Here is a 20702-nt window from a genome sequence, read left to right on the forward strand (position 1 = left end):
TGACTTGGCTAAGTTTGCAGAGATATTGAATAAATTAGGAAACACTACTTATGGGGACTTAGTGTAAAGAATCCAGAGAAATCTGTATCAGACCATGCATTGTACCCACCCATGTGGGAAAGTAGTGTAGAATATCAGAAATTTCTTAGTTTACTAGATAGAAAATCCTCTAGGTAGAGGAACTCAGTCTTTGCAGCTGAAAAAATAGCATGAAGAGCAAGGCATAATCCTGTTATACAACAGTAATAGCTAAAGGTTCAGGGTTTCTGATTCAATTTCTACAGGAGAGCTTGCCTTGAAATTGGCTACAAAATCATAAGCTGTATCTAAAAGTGCTTCTGGATAATTCAGAGCAATTACAAATGCAACAAATCTACCATTTCCTTACCATCATTGTTGATCCTTCTGGTTTGGATCAGTGTTTACGGTTGAAAGATAAACTGCATGCAAAGCTATCAAGGCCCAGACCTTTTACAGGAACCATAAGGAGAGTTAAATTCCACAAGCCACACTCTAATAGGCATGAAAACTTAAAATTATGCACTGGCATTCGTGGCTAAAATTGCCACTTTATATTTGCATCAGTCTCACAGCTGATGAGACATGGTAAACATGGGTAGAGAGGATTTATTTTTGAAAAAAGGTATTCAAGAAATTATATATGTATCTACATTTTAAAGGCTTGTCCTCATTGTACCACTTCATTGCCTGGAATGAAAGAAAGCCAAAGCAAAGCAACACTGGGCAGTAATAAAATATTCTATCCTGCATTTTTGGATTGCCAGCTGGGGCTTCTGTTGTGTTCACATCCATTTTTGTAAGACTCCCAGCTCTTCATAAACTTCTACTGCAGTTAATAAACATGTTTTTGTGTGGGAAGGAGTCAAGTTAAAAGAGGAGAATAGCTTCAGTTAAGTACTTGTGGTATTTAAATTCTTTGTACAGAAAAATAAAGTAACAAATTAAAGCCATATGAATAAAGGGACATATTATATGATCTCTCTGATCTGTATGATATTGCTTTTTGTTTCTGTATACTGCAAAGATTATAACTTGTTGAATTCCTTAGCTTAATATCTTGTAATACATTATGCCTGGCAAACCCCTGATTTCACTGCAGTTTCAAAATAGCGAAGTATGTTACAGTAATTGTGTACATTATTCCTATGTCTCCATGGCTAGTTTTATGTTATGGATATATGGCTTTGACTTTCAAGTGGGCAAAATTCAGTTGGCCCTCAAATAGGAAATGTTCACACATTATAAAATACTCTGCCTTTTTCCTAGCCTGTTATCTTTACAAACTGTGTTGAAGGATTTTCAAGGTAGTTTTGTAAATCTTGGAAGGTTAAAGCCCTGTAATATTTCTGAACAGATCTTCCAGCATCTGTGCACACACACCTTTGTTTTGGTGCCTGTGAAATGGATAACTAACACTCTTAAAGATGACCATACAAGTGATCACACTGCTCAAAGGCTTTAAGGAAAATCAAGTCTTGTCTTGTTTTTCAGTCTGGCAAGTCAAAATAAAGCAGAATAGTACTTAGAATAAGTGGCTTTAATCACCTTTCTGCATTATTCTTGTTACATTATCCTTTTTACATTATGCTTTGCAACCAGGAAATCTTGTCTCAATTAAGAGGACAGCATTGCTGTGAGTTTTGATGTGGTTAACCATTGGTCTCCTCTTCCTTGTGGTTACCCTACTTCCAGGATCATATGACTTATTCCCTGACTTGCTGCAATGATAGCGTGGGATGCTTGTGGAGAGAAACTCGCTGGTTGAGTTCTGGCATTTGCAGTTACCAGTCCTACACTTGTCCTTGGAACATGGGGTGACAAACTCCTGAGGCTCTTGCAGGATCTGAGGGCGTAGCGTGCTCCTCTGACCTCCTCATCTGTCTCTTGTTTTCATTGCTCGGCTTCACACCGAGCCCAGCTTGTCCCAGATTCAATTAAAGCAATACTAAATCTGATTTATTATAACAAAATCAAGATTTAATGAAGTTTGCATGTTTTACCCAGCAAGTGAAAAATTAGTCAATGATTTTTTTCCTTTTTTATCGTTGACTAAAGCATTATTGTTCTTATTTAAGAAGTTCTTCCCTTGAGGTATTGCCTTTGGAGAGCAGGAGTTGAACTCTAGCCCTAAGCTCCTCAGGAAACTTTTTCCAACTCTATCTCCTCTTCAATATGCCTAGCTACTAAAATATTTTCATAGCTTCACAAAAATTCAGAGCTTCTTACAAGAAGACTTGCACTTGCAGATTCACAGAGGGAAGCTTGCAAGAATGAAGTCTTTATGCAGCAGTTATGTAAAAAAAACCCAAACACTTTCAGTGTGAGGAGAGCAAATTATGTTACTGTATAGCTCCTACTTTTTTCCTAATCTATTTTTTAGACTGGTTTATTTTGGCATTGATAAAGAGAGTCTATCTCAAAATTCACCTTGGTCAATGACTACAGTTAAAATTATTCTGGCCTAGTCTTTTTAAAAATGGCACAGGAATTTCCTTCACTCCTTCCAAAGCATTATGTTAAAAAACATTTATGAAACACTCTGTAAATTTAGGAAGCAATTAGAAGCAAATGCACTGAGATTGTATACGTCAAAAACCTCCTGCATACTGGATTCTGTAGCAGATACTTTCAGATAACTTCAGTGTTTTAAATCTTCCTTAGAAAGATGCTGGTTTCTATTCCAAGTTGACCTACATGCAGAGCAACATAGCTTTATACTGCATGTTAGACACGAGGTTAAACTGATGTAAATAAAGATGCACCAGGCTTTTGCTGCAAACAAAGTATCAGTGAACAGGTTGGTGTTGAAAAACATTTTATAAGGACTCCCAGTCCAGCTCCAGTTGCAGTTTTATGGCTTACTTATCAAACTAGAGGGCATTTCTGGGGAGCTGAGACAGATTATACAGTGATGCAAGAAGCTGGAGGCACTTCCAAGTGAGGAAGAATTTGCTCTGAAAAAAGCTGTAAATGCTGAATTAGTTTGTATATTCTGCCAGTTTAGCTTTCACTGCATGTGGCTGTCAGACAACTGGGTGGAGGGAATGAGAAGGTGACAGCAGTGAAGAGCTTGATTGAATTCTCCTGCTGTGTTTTCTGCTTCACGGAGCAAAGTGTGCCCCTGTAATCTTTTAAATATCTGCTTTCACAAGTGAATTTCATCTAGGGCTGTAAGGGCTCAACACCTTTTTGCTTTGTTTCAATCATTTGCTTGATTTTCTTACTTGTTCAACATATGACATATTATTGCTTATATCTAAATAAAATGAACTTTGCATCTTTGCTACATCCAGACTCTTGTGTGCACAACTGGTTACACCAAGTTTGGATATGAGCCATTCTCATTTGTTTTCTTCTCTTTCTGTAACTTCTGGTGAAAATGCCCCCAGTTTAAGTCTTAAAATGGCATTCTTGAACCAAATCTCAGGGACAAGGAAGTGAGTCTCTTAAGGGACAGACTTTAACGTGTGGACTTTTTCTTTCCCAACACTGTTGTCAGACTGAAAGGGAAAGTGTCAGGAGGTCGGTATCTGCCAGATTCAGGAGGAAATCTGAGTTTTTATTGGAAAGTACACTTTGACTGATAAAAAAAAGTTTAAAATAACGCAGGGAGTAAGATAGTTTTTAAGTTGGTGTCATTAGGTCACTTTTCCTTCAACTTACATCTCTTGGTCTGTTCCTGCTGGAAGCAGTGCAAGTAGTAGGGCAACTTTTGCACTAATAAAGACTCTTATGCATAAATGAAATGGCTTCCAAAACTCACTAAATGCTCCCTGTTATTGACTAAATCACTGTGTTGTTCTTTCTCTTTATTCACCCATCATTACTAAAAAGATTTCTGAATATTTGGAAGATTTTTAGATTTGCTGATCTTTAAATCATCTCTGAAAGGCAGCATGGCTTCATCTTTATTGTCACTGCCTACCAGAGCTCCCATTTCTGTATACTTGACAACGAGGAAATCAGAAGAAAAACCAACAAATTATTCAGAAAACTAGGGGAAAATGTGATTAAAATCTTCCTTCTTGCTGTTCATTTTTGTTAACCACTCCTTTTAAGAACTTCTTTTTTCCTCTCATGCTTTGTCTCTGTAGTTACTGATAAAATACCAGATGGTGGAATGCTTAGGGGAAAAGACCTGTGTCCTTCAAATAAAATATTTCTCTTGGAAATTTAATTTTGGTTAAAAAAAGATAACTTTTCTTTGGATAAACACTTTGAAACTTGCTACTTTCTTTCTAACATCAATAGTAGATGATTCCCATAAGGCCACTCTGATTTACACCCTCTGTATCTCTTTTTCCAGCCATTTCACAATAGGTAGTTCTTGACTCAGTGACACCCAAAAAATAATTGAAGATTTTTACTTTTTAAAATTACAAAGAGGAAAATTATAAAATATTATAGTTTAAATTTTTGTTATATTTCTAGTTCTCATTTAGAAGAACTCATTTTACTTTATGTCTAAGCTGCACATGGCCATGTCAGAAGATGATTAATTTAACAACTTCATAGTCCATTTGTGCTTCTCCAGAAGGATTGTGCAGAACTTTCATGAGCACATCCCCTAGTTCATTTCTTAAATGTCTGTTCTGAGAGTCTGTTTCAGCCTAGTTTAGAAGAGATGGACAAAAGATTCCGCTGTCTTTCTGAACAGTGAATCTTTAGAGCTTGAAAATGCATATATCATCTATACCTGACCAAAGGATGGTGATTCTCTTTGGCTGAAACTTTTAAAGTTGAAGGGTTTGTCTTGCACAGGGGAAAAAAACCCACCTCAAACCCCCAAACCAATCTGACTGAGCTTAGATTATAATAAAGAAGCTATTTTATTTTTTCTCATCATATGGGTATTGTCCTGAGCTGAAGAGGGTCACAGAGCCTTGATCTCCTTTGTAGTAGAATTTCTCATTCAGGATGATGTAGCTCAGGGAAACATATTTCTGTCTTTCAAATATCTCTCCTACTGACCATGCTTCAGCTCCTTATGTTTTCTTCCTTGAAGGCAGAAATCCCTTTCTGTTTTCTCCTTCTAAGTGATGGAGAGAGCTGCCCAGCTCTGTGCACCAGCTCCTCTTGCCAGCTCCTAAGTCTTTGCTTAGATTGTTTTGTGTGTATATTAAATATGCGTGCACAGACAAATAGATCTGAGGAGATTCTGAACTGTTTGTGAGGAATCAAACAACCACAGCATTATAAAATAATTTAGGTTGGAAGGAACCCCTGGCAGCCTAGTCCAATCCCCTCAACGGCTCCAAGCCGTTCTTTTCAGATCAGGCTATTTAGGGGTGTCTGATCAAATTTTGAACACCTCCCAGGGTTGATTGAGCTCTTGCATATTCTATTCTTTAAGCCCTGTCCCAGTATTTCTCTCTTCTCTTCTCTTCTCTTCTCTTCTCTTCTCTTCTCTTCTCTTCTCTTCTCTTCTCTTCTTTCTTTTATGTCAAATTGGAATTTAGGATGTTCTAGATGTTTGTTGTGTCTTGTCCTGTGTCGGCTCTGTGAAGAGACAGGCTCCATCTTCCTTTTAACCTCTGATCAGATAAGCATAGACAGCAGCGAGGTTTCCCCTTTGCCTTCCCTTCTCAGGGCTGAAGAGACTCTGCTCTCCCAGTCCCTTCTTGCACCCAGGCAGCGCCCAGCCTGGGTGCCACTGTGGGTTTGCTCCAGTAGGTAACACCTGCTCATATGGGATCAAACTGCTGTTTGCTGATGCATTTCCACAGAATGGAAAGGATCAAGGGCACCTTTATGGTACTGATGGGGTCCTGCCAAGACCTTTGTCCTGGCCCTGTCTCTCAATTTTCTGAGTTCTCTGTGTCAGTCTGTGGTAGAAGAGGTGTAGTAACACCATTCTGGTGTGCAGATTTATGTCACCATCTCAGGAGTCCATTATGTCTTGTGGCAGTCTGTGTCAAAGCAGTTGAGTGATTTGCTCCTTGCTTTCTCTGTGTGATGCTGTGCAGATTGAGGAGTGTAACAATATGAAACTGGAGCAATTTTTTTTCTTTAAGGTAGGAATGTGATAGCTGAGAAAATGTGCCTTTTCCCAGAGATGCAATGAAGCCTTTGGATCAAAAAAGTGCAATAGTGCTTGAGAGTCAAGTGTGACTCTATTACTGTGAATACAAATAGTGAAAATTTACATATGTTGCACCATTCTGTTTTCTTTTTTACTTTTCCTGTGTTTTTTCATTTTTTTTCCTTTTAATAAAAGTGGCCTTATTGTCTTCTGCATACTCTGGAATGTGGGAATACTACATCGATGCAACAATGACAAGTATGAGTTTGAGGCAGAAGAAAATGAAAGATATTTATCAAAGTATTTTCATCTCTTTGGAGAAAATTGTTGTTGCTGAGTTACCATGCTACCTGAAACAAGCTCTTGTTGGATTTAAGCAAAACATTACAACTATCATATTCCTCTGTTTTCTGTTTAGCTTATCTTCTTGGGAAATAACCATGCTTTTATGATTTTTTAGATAATGGGTTTTTACCCTTCATTCCAGTATTAACATCATGTTACTATATAGAAAGATATCTAAAGAGGAATGGTTTTATTCAAAGCTTGTTTTCTTTTGAATATCTAATAGCAAGTATCAAGTGTCTCAATGCTATGCCTAAACCATCTAGCAATACCAAAGCAGCAGCTGAGTTTGTTTTGAATTCAGTGCTTTGTAAGCAAATAAAAGCTGTTGTGACTGGCCTTGGTGCAATACACACAGCTGGATAAATCACAAGGTGCTTTCAGAGACCAGCTAAGAGATATGGGGGTGTGAGGGAGCAGAAGCAGCTCTACAGACCCTTCCTTGTGCTCCCTATGGAGAATGTAAGAATGCTGTATCAGAGGTGCTCAGCTGGATGCCAGTCCAGCTGTCAAAACAGAGGCAGGGTCCCTTGGGTTCTGCAGCAGCAGTTTTGTTTCCTCTTTCAGCACAATAGTCTTGGCATTTCCCTCACTAGCACCACTTCTTTACACGAGTACCTCCCAGGCACAAATAGGCTTAATATTTATTTTATTTGTCAAAACAAAGGAGAGGTTCAAGGTCCTGTCACCAGAGTTCATGCTAGGATTTGCAGTGGTCAAAGAGGCCAAACAGCCTAGCCCAAAGACCAACATTTTTATTAAAAGTACTTCTCTGAAAGCACAAACCAAAGAATTTTCTTCTGTGCTACATTACTAAGTGTGCAACTTCTCTAGTAACATTCAGGAATGGGAACAGTAACCAGCCTTTTGTCACCTGTTTGTGGAAATTGGAGGTGTATATGAAATCACATGGAATTATGAGAAAACACAGGTAGCAAATATTCTAGAGGATGGACTGCAGACATGGAAATGGAAGCTTGTGGGGTCTGAACTCCCCTGACAGTGCCTGCCCTGAGCTGAAAATACCAACTCACTCAAGCTATCTGCACTTGGACTATACTAGGCCAGCACAGGTAGAGGTTGCCAGGCTGATTTATGGTGTCTGCTGTGCCAAATCCACCTGATCTATTCTTGAAATTGGTCTGATCCTGGGTCTCAGCTCAATAAGCTGTTCTGTACTGAGGCAATTCTGCAGAGAACCAGAGAATGTCTTGCGCATCTGTAATACATGGAAGACTGGGAGCTGGCTCTACTTTGGTAAGATTCAAAGAATTGTTATATGGAGATAGTTTAAATAAATGTGTAAATGCTTTGAAGGCTCCTTTTTTTAAAGATGCCAGTCATAAAACCAAAAAGTTTTAAGAACTTTTATTAGGTAAATGCCAAATTCCCCTGCACTGGACATAATGTCTTCTTTCAGAAATGCCACTTGGAATTGGTTTCTGAATTGGGGCCAGTAAACTTGTATACCCTGGGATATCTCCAGCAGCTGAACTGGCATTTCAAATTGTTTTACTAAGCTCAGATTAACTGGCTCTCTGTGAACAGCTGTCAAACCGATTTCACAAATGGTGAGGTGAATAATTCCAACAAGGATGCAAAGGCTGGCATGGCAGTAGAATACAGCCACTGCCAGCCTCTCTGCATAGTTCAGGGGCATCGCCAGTTTTCTATGGTCATGGGCTGCTCACAAAGTATAGAGCTTACAGTAGACAGATCAGACATTCTCCAGTTACAGTGATGAGTAAAAAGACTGATTCTGATATCTTGTTTGGTTGGAAAGAGGAGGTTTGCATTTATTACTACGGCAATAAACAAGTGCAGAATGTGGGAGAAGATGACTCAGAAAACACCAGCGTAGTCTGATGTTTGTATTACAACATAATGAATAGGCTCTTTTAAATGTATTTGAATGCACATAGACAGAATGCAGATGAACCTAATAAAATTATCTTAATCACTGGGATGACTGCCTCTCTGCAAGAAAGAAAAAATTATCACCTCACATGGAAAAGGAGATGTATCTTAATTTTGTGGTGTTCTTTCCACGGAGAAAGGATGATATTTAAGATATTTAATACTTTTTAATAAAGTGCTGGACTTTCTGTCAAATGGCACTTTGTAGAACTCAAACAATTAAATGCTTTCTTTGTGAGAAATTGTTTTTGATTGGGGGTGTTCTTCTGGAAACTCAGGTGTTGATCAGTTGTTTGTCTGATTGTTTTTTCAAATTAAGAAAGGTGAAAAATAGAAACAGGAAGGACTGGGATTGGAAATTGTGACAGTGGAGCATGGGGCTTTTATGCAGCTTCCATTAATATCTTAAAACAGAAACCTGAGTGAAAATGTGTCAGCATTTTGAAGCTAAATCAGGTTTATAAAGAAAGGAAGTATTTTTGAAATTACTTTGGAGACAATAGATAGTAGGCCTTATATCTCAACAGGAGAGCTTAACCATCTAATGCTGCAGATAGCTACACTATTTTTGCTGAGTTCTCTTTCTTTCATCTTAAAGATTAGAATTATTGCTCCTGCCCAAACTCAAATGTCTTTTATATGGATTTGAATTGCGTTCCCCTGTTTAAATCCTTCTGGGTTTTTATCCATGTAAAACAATTTAAAAATCGATTAATAATTTTTATGTCATATTGTTTGAACTTAATTTATTTAAATGCAGTAAAATTTAAGATAGTTCTTATTTCTCTAAAGGGGCGGACGTAATTGAGGAGAGTGGTTGAAATTAGCATTAGCTAAAATTATGACAATGACAATGATGATTTATGACAGCTGAACATTAAATATTTTTTGTCTTCAACTAACATTTCTTGTAGTAATATCTCCCTGAAGGAGATGCAATCAGACTTCAAGCTGTTTCACTGATTCTTTCATACAGAGTCTGGGATGCCAAAGGATTTCACCCACTGCAGAGTGGCTGGAGTGTCTTTCAAGCTGTGATGAATGTGTTGAGTTTTAATACCAATTATTGTACTTCATGGGCTCATTGGCTATATTAATATTGCACTCACTGCTATTACTAAAACTTGTGATGGTAATAAATTGAGAGAGCATGACACCAAAGTATGCATAGCTTGATTTTATACTAGTTTCTTTTATTTTATTGTAGTTTTTCTTCAAGAAAGTTTGGGAAAATATATAGATTTAATTTCTCATATCTTTTAAACATATACCTGATATATATTATTTTCCATTTTAGTTTAGCAGTTGTATTCACGACAAGTTATGTGTGTTAGAGAAAACAAAACTGAGTTATAATTTCAACTCACAAAAGCTGGATTCAATTCAATACTGGCCCTGCTTTGACTTAATGATGCCATAAGGTCACTTCCAGCCTGATTTATTGTATAGTTTAGAGATTTCAGTGCAATATCAATATAGATCCCTTAGGTTCATTAATTCACACATGATGAGGATTTGCCCTTGCCAGAGACAGCTTTAATACTGCTTATCATATCACTAAAGACAAATATTTTATTCTGAGAACCTATCCTTTGCTTTCAATTACAGAACACATTGCTATTGACATAACTGCTATTGACTGCTGCTATAAAGTTCATTTATATCTTTTTCAGATCATTCTTTTTCTCTATATATGCTATAAACTCATAATTGCCTTTAGAGATCCCTGAAGACCCAGAAATTGCAGAAGAATATTACAAAGATGAGTTTGAATCCTGTTCAGAAGACAGTGAAGAGGAGGAAGATGCAGAATTGTCATGGACAGCCTCTAAGACAAATCACCAGGTATATGTGACCTTTGAGAACCCTGTATACACTTGATGCTTATTTTCCATGAGAAAACTGAGTTCCTTCCCAGAATTTGTCCTACTGGCATTGCTGATTTTTTTTTTTTAGGAGTGTGTGTATATATCAATACCATGAATTAATTATATGTGTATTATAAGATATATGTGTGTGTATATATCAATACCATGAATTAATTATATGTGTATTATAAGATGTTGATGAGAAAGATTTTTGCATTCCCTCAAGTTCAAAGGTTATACTGCCATGAATGCCTTAAGATAGATCATTGTCAGAAACCATTCTTGCAACTCTAAAACACTCAGAATGGGATCCTCTTGAGTGCCAGCTATGATTTAAATAAAGTTGAAGGTATACTTCAAGCATAAGATCTAAGTTCCAGCTCTAATTCCAAAGGCAAAGATAGTCACCTCTATTTCCTGCCTATATTAGACATATCTTCTAGGACAATGTGATGAATGATGAGCCTAAACAGCTGCAAAACAGCTGCAGATCAGCAAATCTGTAGACTTTCCCACCTCACAGAAAGTGTCAGTGAAGAGAAAACTTATTGTTGAAAGGCTTAAAGTAGCTTTATCAGTTAAGGCTGCCACAAGAAAGTCAGGGATTGCAGTGTGAAGGTTGAAGATTATTGCAAAAGGCACCTAATTTAGATCTGATCAGAATGAGCTGAGATGAATCTTGTCTCCAGTGATCAAGTCTCAGTGAAATCAATAAACTTAAGTGCCTGAGGCAGTTCTGAAAATGGATCTTCCTAAGGCATTCAGGAACTATTAATTTCTCCCACGGGCCTCCAGTTTCAAGCATGGCCTGCAGTGCCTCTGAATGGTACTATCTAGTTCTGCCTAGGAACAGTAACTTTATTCTGTGATCATGTGCAAAGTTTGCAGAACGGCGTGTGATGTTTTCTGCATTTCAGGGAACTGGCCAAGAAGACTAATACTGTTCACTAAATTATAAATAACTTGTGTTTTTTGAAAAATTTGAGCTAATAGCTTCTTTGAGATGTAGTTTTTATGGTAAAAATAAAGTGTGGGAAATCAGAACTCTACTTCTACCACAGCAGCAGAGGATCCTGAAATTGTCCCACAAGTAAAACTTGAAGTTTACTCAGAAACAGCTCCATTCAATCTAGACCTCTCCTCCTAATTTTCAAATTAAACACACAGGATGCCTTAAAATTCAGGAGCAGTTTGTGCAACAGTGGTCTAAAGAAATTGTTATTCAATTGTAAAGCAGTGGATTATCTAAGACAATACCTTTTTTAAGTTTGCTGCATTTATGCTTACCCATAACACATAGACATGCAAAGAAACCATTGCACAGAAAGTCTACACAAGGTACTCTTGAGAACAAAATTACTGCTCCTTTTCATCAGACAATTTTTCTTTTCTAGAATGCCTTTTGAAATTTTCATTCAACTTCCATTCATAGTATCATTAAGTGTCAATCAGTAGTGGTTTTGAGCAGGCAGACTGCTGCTTAGAATTAATGAAGGGCAGAAGACAAAAATAGATTTCTCAGTAATGCAGAATAAATTAGGTGTTGGCATTCAGATGTGAGCTGCAACAGTCCCTCATGTTGGACTTACTAAAAATCCCATTATAAGAACCAGCATGGTGGGCTGGAAGAGCCATCCCACTGGCACCCCATTGTCTCTGTCACCTTAAGATATTCAATAACTGTGTTTTTGGATATTGACACAATTACCTTTTCTATTTTTTGGGAAGTGAAAATAGGCAATTTTTGCTTTCTTAAGTGAAAAATTCTGCAGTAAATCCAAGGTGAAAGCAGACTCTACATACCAGTGCAAATCTGAGCATCTTTGTCTGAAACCAACAAACAGAAAGGCAGTACTGTGAGGGGAAGTAAGCAAGCATTATTGGGGAGTAACATCTAATGCAGGTTGGATGGAATATGCAGAGAGGTCCCTCTTTGGTGATTATAAAGGGATTTACAGTTATCAACATGCACACAACATCTTCCTTTGGATATCAATGGTTATGTGAGATGAATCCCACTCAAAGGTAGGTGGGATCATGCTCAGTATTAATAATAAACTTCAAATCCTACCAGAATAGCAAAGGTTTGCTTCTGCAGTCATTTACTTAATACCAAAACTCCTACTTCTATGATGGGATTCATACTCTTAAACCCTTTCTTCAAAGATACCTTAAACCAAGCTTTTGGAGGTGTGTGGTAAAAAGAAATCATTCCACTACAACACAGTAAGGGCTAGTAAGGTAATTTCTGCAAATCTCTTAAATTTCCAATCCTAAGATTGCTGTACTAGTTACTTCTGTGCAGAAAGTGCAGAAATGCTTCATCTGGTGGTGCTCTCTGGTGACCCCATCATTTCAAACAAGGATTAAAAACATTTCCAATGTTCATGCAGTGGCATGGGGTCAGAAAAGTCACCTTTATGAACAACATATTAAGGTGCAGGATGTAGAAAGGCATATGAACTTATTCAAGCTATATTAGGCTCCCACAGATGTCAAGACAGACTGAGAAGTAGCAGCCTCACATGGGATGTAAGACACTTAGGAGGGTAGAGTTAGGCACAGAAACTTTAATTTTGAAGGTTTAGGGTGGGAGCTGAGACAGTTTTTTCTCATGTTGCTACCTTTCAGTACAGCCAGTCTGATTTCAGATGCATTTTCCAGCACTGGAGTTTAATGTCCTTTCTTTGTTCCTTTCTTTCGGAGCAGAAATGCACATTGAGAGATTTCAAGCAGCAATTGGCCAATTACTTTTCCAGACCTCCACCTTTTCAAGACAGTGGCTCTTTTCTACATGTTTTTTTAATAGGAGAACCAGCTTCTAATTAGGGGAAAATCATAAAAGATAATGACAAACTGTTTTTAAAAGCATTTTAATGTGTGATGCTTAAGAAGTTTCATCTTGAAAAGTTAGTGTGTAATGAAGCTTCCATTGGCTTTGATTTAGCTGAGATGCTGGTAGATGCTCTTTAATGCAGTTCATCACCATGCTCTTAGTGATTTTTCTCAGTGACCATAATAACAAATTCACCCTCTTCACTATGACAAAGTCCACTACTGTGATGCAGTAGGTTCCTGTTTTCAAATTCCGAGTTGCTTCTGAGATTGTCAAGCCAGGCAATCAGCTGACATAAATTATCATAGCTCCAGCAGCTCTGAGTGGCCTGTGTGCTGTGACCCCTAAGATGCTCCACTGGATTCCTAACACATGTTTTGGCATGGCTTGTGGCTGTTAGAAATGGGGTTGTTTGTTCTGAATCTGGAATGTGCAAGCATTCACCCACACTGGCCCTTATGCATGGGAGTGCCTCTCTTCTGGGAATCTGTCACAGTCCCTTGTCCATTCTGTAGGGCTTTGCTTTCTCTGAAAAAAAAAAAAAAAAGAGAAAGATTAAAAGATTAAAGAAATATATTAAATGAAACAGCTAAATCCTCTTCCAGTGCTAAACCCAAGAGGGGAAAAGACAGGAGTGATGAAGAGGTGAAAATATATCTTTTGCCTTACAGCATAAACAGAAGAAACCAGCTTTGTTGTCATAATTGGAATAATTATGATGTCCTGTTGTGAGAAGTCAAAAGTTTGGGAATTACAGGCTTTATCCCATTAAAAATGTTTAAGAAAGGTTTTATTAAAACAATAGTGTTGTATATGTTTATTTACTATGTTTTGTCTATCTGTCTGTAGGTTTGTGGTTAACTGTTAGTGATAATAAAAATAATTACAAAGTAATATTAGCAGAAAATCAATATAACTTTTTAGTTTTGAATGAAAAAGATTTAATGAAATCTTTTTAATTAAGTCCTAGAGAAAGTATATCTGTAAGACTGTCTTAATTCAATATTCAGTATGTACTTAGTTCAATATTCAGTATGTACTTCATATATTAACATAATGAATGCATTCCCTAACATTTCCTGACTGCAGAACTGGAAATCCTTGTGCTGACTTGATCCAATCAGGACCCCACAGGCTGCTCCAAAAGGGCAAAGAAGCTCCTTTGAACCTATGAACTTGTGGGTTACCTGTTGTAATGGCCAGCCAAGGACCTGATGCCTGCCTTGCAAACCTCAGCTAAAGCAGGAGAGCCTGTTTCAAATATAAGCCCATACAACAGCTTGGGGTGAAAGAATAGTTAGTTTATGCTCATCCATAACAGCTCCCACTTGCACCAGAAGGTCCCTAACCAGCTGGAAGTCATTGCCAACAATTATTGTACTGTTTAGGCGCACTGGCAGTTCCTAAGTTGAGAAATTTGGAATGGGCATTTTAGTAAGATCACAGAAGAATATAAAACAGATTGTCCATTGTAGAAGAGGAGATCAATAGTGTTTCTTTTTATTCCATTGTTTTCAGTCTTAAAGACATACAGTGCTGACTATTTTTTAAAAATATGTGTTTTTGACATATTTTTTAGTGAGGTCGAGATTTTGACTGTCGGTTTTAAATAGTCAAGAAATGCTGTGTTGTTAAATGTGATATGGCAGCAGCTTCTACACACTCAGAGTCCAAGTTTTTCTTGGACTGTCATAAAATTGTGATTTACTTCCTGGACAACAATCTTTGCTTAATGGCCAGAACTTTAAATTTCATCTGTGTACACAAACAGCATTTCATATGAAAGATATCATGGCAAAACTGTCAGCCATCTGTTTGGTTGCAGAACATTTGAAATATAAAAATGTTCAAAACTCTTCTTAATTAAATTTTTTTTAGTTAGTTGCTGTTACTAGACATGTAAGTAGATGCAATTACATGAAAGGTAAGTATTAATTTGCTGTGGGCAGCTACTGTAAGCATAAAAAATTTTGGCATATTTAAAAAGTATACACTTGCCTTTTTCAATGTAGTATTGTTTTAGATATTTCAGGACTAACTGATGAAAAAATGCTGGTGTATTTTCACAGACTGCACACCACCCTCCACAGTAAATATATTTCCTTTAAATTCCATGCACAGTTGTTCTAAACACTTGTGTTCTGCAAGGAATCTGATTTAAATTGTTATTTGGTTATTACATCATTCCAAAGCCTGATGTTTTTGGAGAAGAAAACATAGAAAATGTCCTGGGCAATGTAACTTCTTTATAGTCTAGTCTTGACACTTACTGGTGTGATATCCTCTATGTTTGTGGGATGGTACCTCTGGGACACAGTGTTTGTATTTAGGTTTGTGCTCACACTAATGCTGTTCCTATTTCATTTGTTCACAGGACAGTGATATGGAGGCAATGGTTGAGTATTTGGAGAGTGTCCTGAATAGCAGCTCATTGGGTAAGATGATGTATCTTCTTTAGATAGCAGCAGTTATTAGCAGTCTGTATGCATCACTGTCCAACTATTTCCATTTTGCAACAAAATAACTCAAAAAATTTAATAATTTTGAAAATTACTTCCTTAATCTACTAAAAAGAAGTATAACTATACCAAAAGAAAAGGCATAAATAGTTAAGTGCTTTTGTTGAAAATAATAAAACCATAAAGCACGATAGTCAGAAGTAGAGAATGTTATAAAAAAAACTCCTAAAAACTTGGCTACTGTTATTTTTTTCTTCAGAGGAAAATATTTGAGGATGTGTAAGCTATTTTATAGTTTTTAATCCTGGTAACAATTAGAGAAAAGTAATTAAAATATTTAATATTTTAAAAATTATGATCAAGGTTTGGATAATAATTTATGTAACAGTATGTCATTACAGGTACAAAGAAAACAGTGAGAATTTAAGTTAGTGATCTAATCCTAAAATCTCTGGCAAAATATTGTCTATAGATTTACAGCTTGAAAACCTGTGTTGTTGTGATCTACTTGAAAGCTAAAAAGAAAACTTATGTGAAAGAATGCTATTTCCTGTGGCTGCCATAGTCACTGTCCTCAGAGGCCACCGGGGGGGACTGTGCCAGCAGCAGCCTGAGTGTGAGCTGCATGAAAGGCCAGCTGAGTTCCCAAAGGCTCCCATGGGAGCTGCAGCCTCACTGAGCTGCTTCGTTTGCACTCGTTCAGTTGGGATAAACCTGACTTGAGATTATCTAAACCCACAACACAGGAGACTCCTAGGAAGTCCTGCTTGCAGAGATTCTTCCAGTGCTGAGCTCTGGTTCACCCCTGCTTGCGAGCCTGGGCAGATGGGAAGAGAGAGCCAAAGAAGAAGGATGAAAGGGAATAATCAAAGATGTTGCCATCATAGTGTTGTAGCCACTGGTCACCTTCTGGGTCCCATGCCAGGAGACCCTCAGGACTGAAGGAAGGAACATTTACATCCAGTTTCTCTTCATACTTACAGAGAACCCCATCTCCAAATTCTGCACTCATTTGTGTTTTTGCAGCATCACTGTCTGCAATGGGTTTGCAGAAGTTAAAACAAAAAAAAAAATTTGCTCTGTGCTTCAATATCCCTTCATTTAATTAAAGAGAGGAATTGCCTTGGAGGTTGGTGAGAACAAACAAGAATATTAGCCTGATACAAACAGTGGTGTTTTAAAAACAATCTTAATATTAGAAACTCCCTTATCTTAACCTTTTCCATTCAGTATTAGGGACAAGAGAATGACTTTTTAAAAATTGTAATATTAAAGAATTAAATTGTACTTTTATCACTAAAAAATTTCCAACAAGTCAGTGCTGAAACTTACAGGCTTTTTCCAAATGAGGTAATAATTAGGTATGATTTTCTCCAAAGAAATATGTGTGATGATAATAAGAGACAAATCTCTGGGTTCCCTTTTATCTTTGTATGCCCAGTATCACTTAGAAAGTTTAAACTTTCATTATTTTAAGTTCTTCCAAAATCAAGCTGTAAACCTGCAGTTGGGGTCATTTTTATGTGTCTGCTAATGTTCATTTATACCTTGCATATTCTTCACTGGGCTCCATATTCCAATTACATCAAAACTTTCTGTGTATAGTGCATTTTACATAGGTTAGGTACTTGCTGTCTTTTTCACCCTAAGGATAGTTGTGTCCCCTTCCAGGTCTGCATTTCTCTGACTAACCACTAGCACAATGGTTTTAGCCATGGCATTGCCAGTACTGGCCAGAGCCTCCCTTTTTGCCATCCCGTGCCTGTAGTTCTTTACATCTCATCTTTTCTTCCCACTTTTCAGGGCATCTGGTGTTGTACCAGGCCTGTACTTCTCTACATTAATTTAAATAAGTTAGTTATAAATATGTCTTTCTACACAGAATACTACTAATCCATCTAAAAAAACAGGTTGTATGTTACAAGAATAACTGGAAATAAAACGAAACAGCCCACTACAAAGTAATTCAAAGAACTGGTGCTATAGTTTAAGCAATTAAATCAAAATTTCTGTCAGGACAAGACAAGATCAGACAAAGCCTGAAGCCTTGCAGACTCAGTTCCAGATGTGGAGCCTGGGACAAGCAGTGGCAATACAACATTGCTGGGCTACAGAGCTGCAGCAGAATTATAATGGCTGTTCCTGAAAACAGTATGGATTTCATGGCAATAATAGGGCAATAGAAGCAGGAATCTGGCCAGGACAGAATTTCTTGTAGCATCTCTCATTGTTAAAGTATTACAAAAAATTTTTGAATAATTTCAAGCGGTTGTTAGAGAACAACCAGGAAGAAAAAACACTAGAATTTTTTTTTTTTTATGTCAGCAAAGGCTGTGATAAAAAGGATACAATCAATATACAGTGTTTTTCAACAGGTAGAATTTGTTTAGTATAAACCTCAGTGTTTATAAAAGGACTTGGGAGGTAACTGAATTTTCTCCTCAAGAAGTCCCAGAATCACTCCAAGTACAAGAGCTTTTGTGGTACACAATTGCTTTTGTGTTGTCTATAAAGGTCCATGTGGAGTGTGTTTGAAATAAGATAGGTTGTGCTGATAAATTGAAAAATTGGGAAGATCCCAGAAAAAAACTGCAAAAGATAAGGAAGTTGGAAAAAGTCATTTTAAAATTTACTAAATTTGCTTGGCATTAAGGAAGAGAAGGCTAGGGGCAGTTGGGTCACTTTGTGTTGTTTATGAATCTGGAAAACACGTCTGTTTCTAATCATTTATATCTTGTACAAAAAGGCATTGTAGGATCTCATATGTAGCAGTGAAGGATAAAGAAAAGAAATCTAAAATACAAACAGAAGTTTGTGATTCAGTGGAGATAACAGCTTCACAACACATCATGGCTTATGAAGAGATGCAGTAGATGTGTATCACCTATTCTTTGGTCATTAGCAGAAATGTTTGTAGGAGTGCCTTTGGACCATAATTTATGAAAACTCTTACCAGATATAAATTCCTTTCTCTACAGATCCTCAGTGCAAACCTCTAATTGGTGCTCTGTCACCTGAGAGGACAAAGATCTTTTGCCCTTTGCCCTGTGCTGTTTCTGCAATACTGGGTTAGACACTGGGAGACATTGAAATACATTTAGAAAGTCACAATACCTGGTTTTGAAAAGACAGTGTTCTTGTTGTTTCAATTGATGGATCAAGAATGATATATTGGATAAAAAAATGCAAATAATTATCTGGTAACTTTTTGAAGAAGCATAGTTCCTTGTTGTGTGTTGATATGTGGGTACACAAACTGCCTGAAGCTGGGTGCAAAATACATTATTGATCAAATAACTGCTTCTAAGAAAATACCTTTGATGTAGAAGTTGGTATGGTTATGAATCACCCTAGCAAAATTCGTTGAGGTGTGCTGTAGTACCAATGTATCAAGCTGTTAGCAGTCTTCACTGAGAGCTCATTTTTTTTAATGACTAACCACACCTTTGCAGCATCCCACAATATTCAGTCTGTGCTGCCTTGCAGTTGCCAAAAAATCATATTAAATGGAGAGAAAGATAGAGAGTTTGCACATAGAGATGAAGTTTTTCTTGGCCAAATGCCAATGTGTAAAGTGGACAAAATATTAATTATTTAGCCAGAAATCCCAGGGGGAAAAACGAAAGCTAAACAAAAACAAACAAATAAACAAACAAAAAAACCCCAAAAACAATAAAATTAAAAACAAAAAAAAAACCAAAAAAAACCAAAAAAAAACCCAAAAACCAAACCCCAAAACAAACAAGAAGGATGTCTTTAATAATGAAATGTCAGAGGAGAAGGAAATATTGTAGTAATAAATATACTGAATTCACTAAACAGAAAGAACATGCTGAGCTCTTACTACAGAGATATATCCTGTAATAATAGTAATGCCAGAATTTATCTGGTGCCTGTGGTTAAATGTACTCCTTTTTAAGAGACTGCAAGGTTTATATTTTCCTTAGGCCACTGGTGCTCAGGGCATCAATTTTTAATTGGTTTCAAAGCACCAAAGCCCTACATCTGGACCTTAATATGTGCCAACTGAGAGAGGAGCCCAGTGAGTCACAAGCACTGCTTTGCACAGCACCTGGGGTTTCCTCAGAGCTGTCCTGAGGATAGCTGAGTTTTCCAGTGCTGCTGAAGGAGTTGAATGCTTACAGACACCATGTAAAACATACGGGTATGCATGTGCACTGTTACAGTAAACAGTCAGGAAATGGTTTTTGCATTAATGGGTGAAATAATTGGTTGCCAGTAAGAACTAGGCTTGTAATTTTTCATCTTTTAAACTACATTAACTATTACCTGAGTCATACTTGGGCACCAGATAACTCCTACCCATTAGGTGTAAAATAAGCTAGGAAAATGTTTTTAAATGTGCAATTGTTCATCTATCCTGCTAACAGAATCAGGAATCCATTTCTTCTGTGCTTCCAAGCTTCTCAATCCAGCAGACACTCACTGTGAGTGATTCAGTAGGATCACTCACAATGGAAAGTTTTAATCTCAGTATTCAAATGGATGTGATCAGGGTCTAGAATCATGTAAGGCATAGGAGCTTAACTTTTGGGAGAGCCATGATTACACATTCCAGGGAAGCATTTGGTGTTCTCTGGAGGTGTGTATACCAGCTCACAGAGGGAGGGGAGATGCAAGCTGCCTCTGGCTGCATGTGATCCCTGTAAATGCAATCCAAACTAAGCCAAACCCCAGCTGAGTCCAAGCTAAAAACCCCTGGTAGGAAGGGAGTGTGTGCTCAGTTAGACAAGACATTGTGTTAACGTGTGTGACTTTTGGCTTGTTCCTATCCTATGCAAAGCCCTCCCATGCCTGTTCAGAACTTGGGTCCTGGGTGGCACAGCCCACACATTTACACCCTGATACCTCTCCTTTTTTTTGGGAGGTGAAATCCTAGTGCCAAACAATTTGCAAATAGAGGCTAAAATAGCTGCTTTGTTCAGCTTAACAAATTGAAAGCCGAAATAGGATCTCTTTTTCCAATTATGAGGAAATTAAAGGAGTATGCAAAAGAGAAGGGAAAAACTGTGTAAGCCAAGGGAAAGGACTGGCACAGGAGGAAAATGAGCATGAACTGCTTGATAAAGAAATTTTATCAGGAAATAAGAGGGGAGATTTTAGCCACTTGCTGCCAGTGAGACTTTGAAATTGTCTTTCAATGGCAGCAGTCAGGGCAAAAAGTACATAAATTTCTTAGGAAAACCACAGACTTGTATGATGGGATGACTACA

At 37.4% G+C, this 20702-nt stretch overlaps 1 protein-coding gene across 1 annotated transcript in view; it reads left to right on the plus strand.

The window, feature by feature from the left end:
• Positions 1–20702, plus strand: part of NEK11 (NIMA related kinase 11) — a 79165-nt gene that overhangs the window by 43505 nt on the left and 14958 nt on the right. The window contains exons 12-13 of the mRNA XM_041466189.1: positions 10026–10150; positions 15384–15444. Of these exons, the coding sequence (XP_041322123.1) occupies positions 10026–10150; positions 15384–15444 (186 nt within the window). The remainder of the gene's footprint in view (positions 1–10025; positions 10151–15383; positions 15445–20702) is intronic.

The sequence above is a fragment of the Pyrgilauda ruficollis genome, unplaced genomic scaffold, assembly GCF_017590135.1.
Source record: "Pyrgilauda ruficollis isolate IOZ18807 unplaced genomic scaffold, ASM1759013v1 scaffold2, whole genome shotgun sequence".
Classification (NCBI taxonomy): domain Eukaryota; kingdom Metazoa; phylum Chordata; class Aves; order Passeriformes; family Passeridae; genus Pyrgilauda; species Pyrgilauda ruficollis.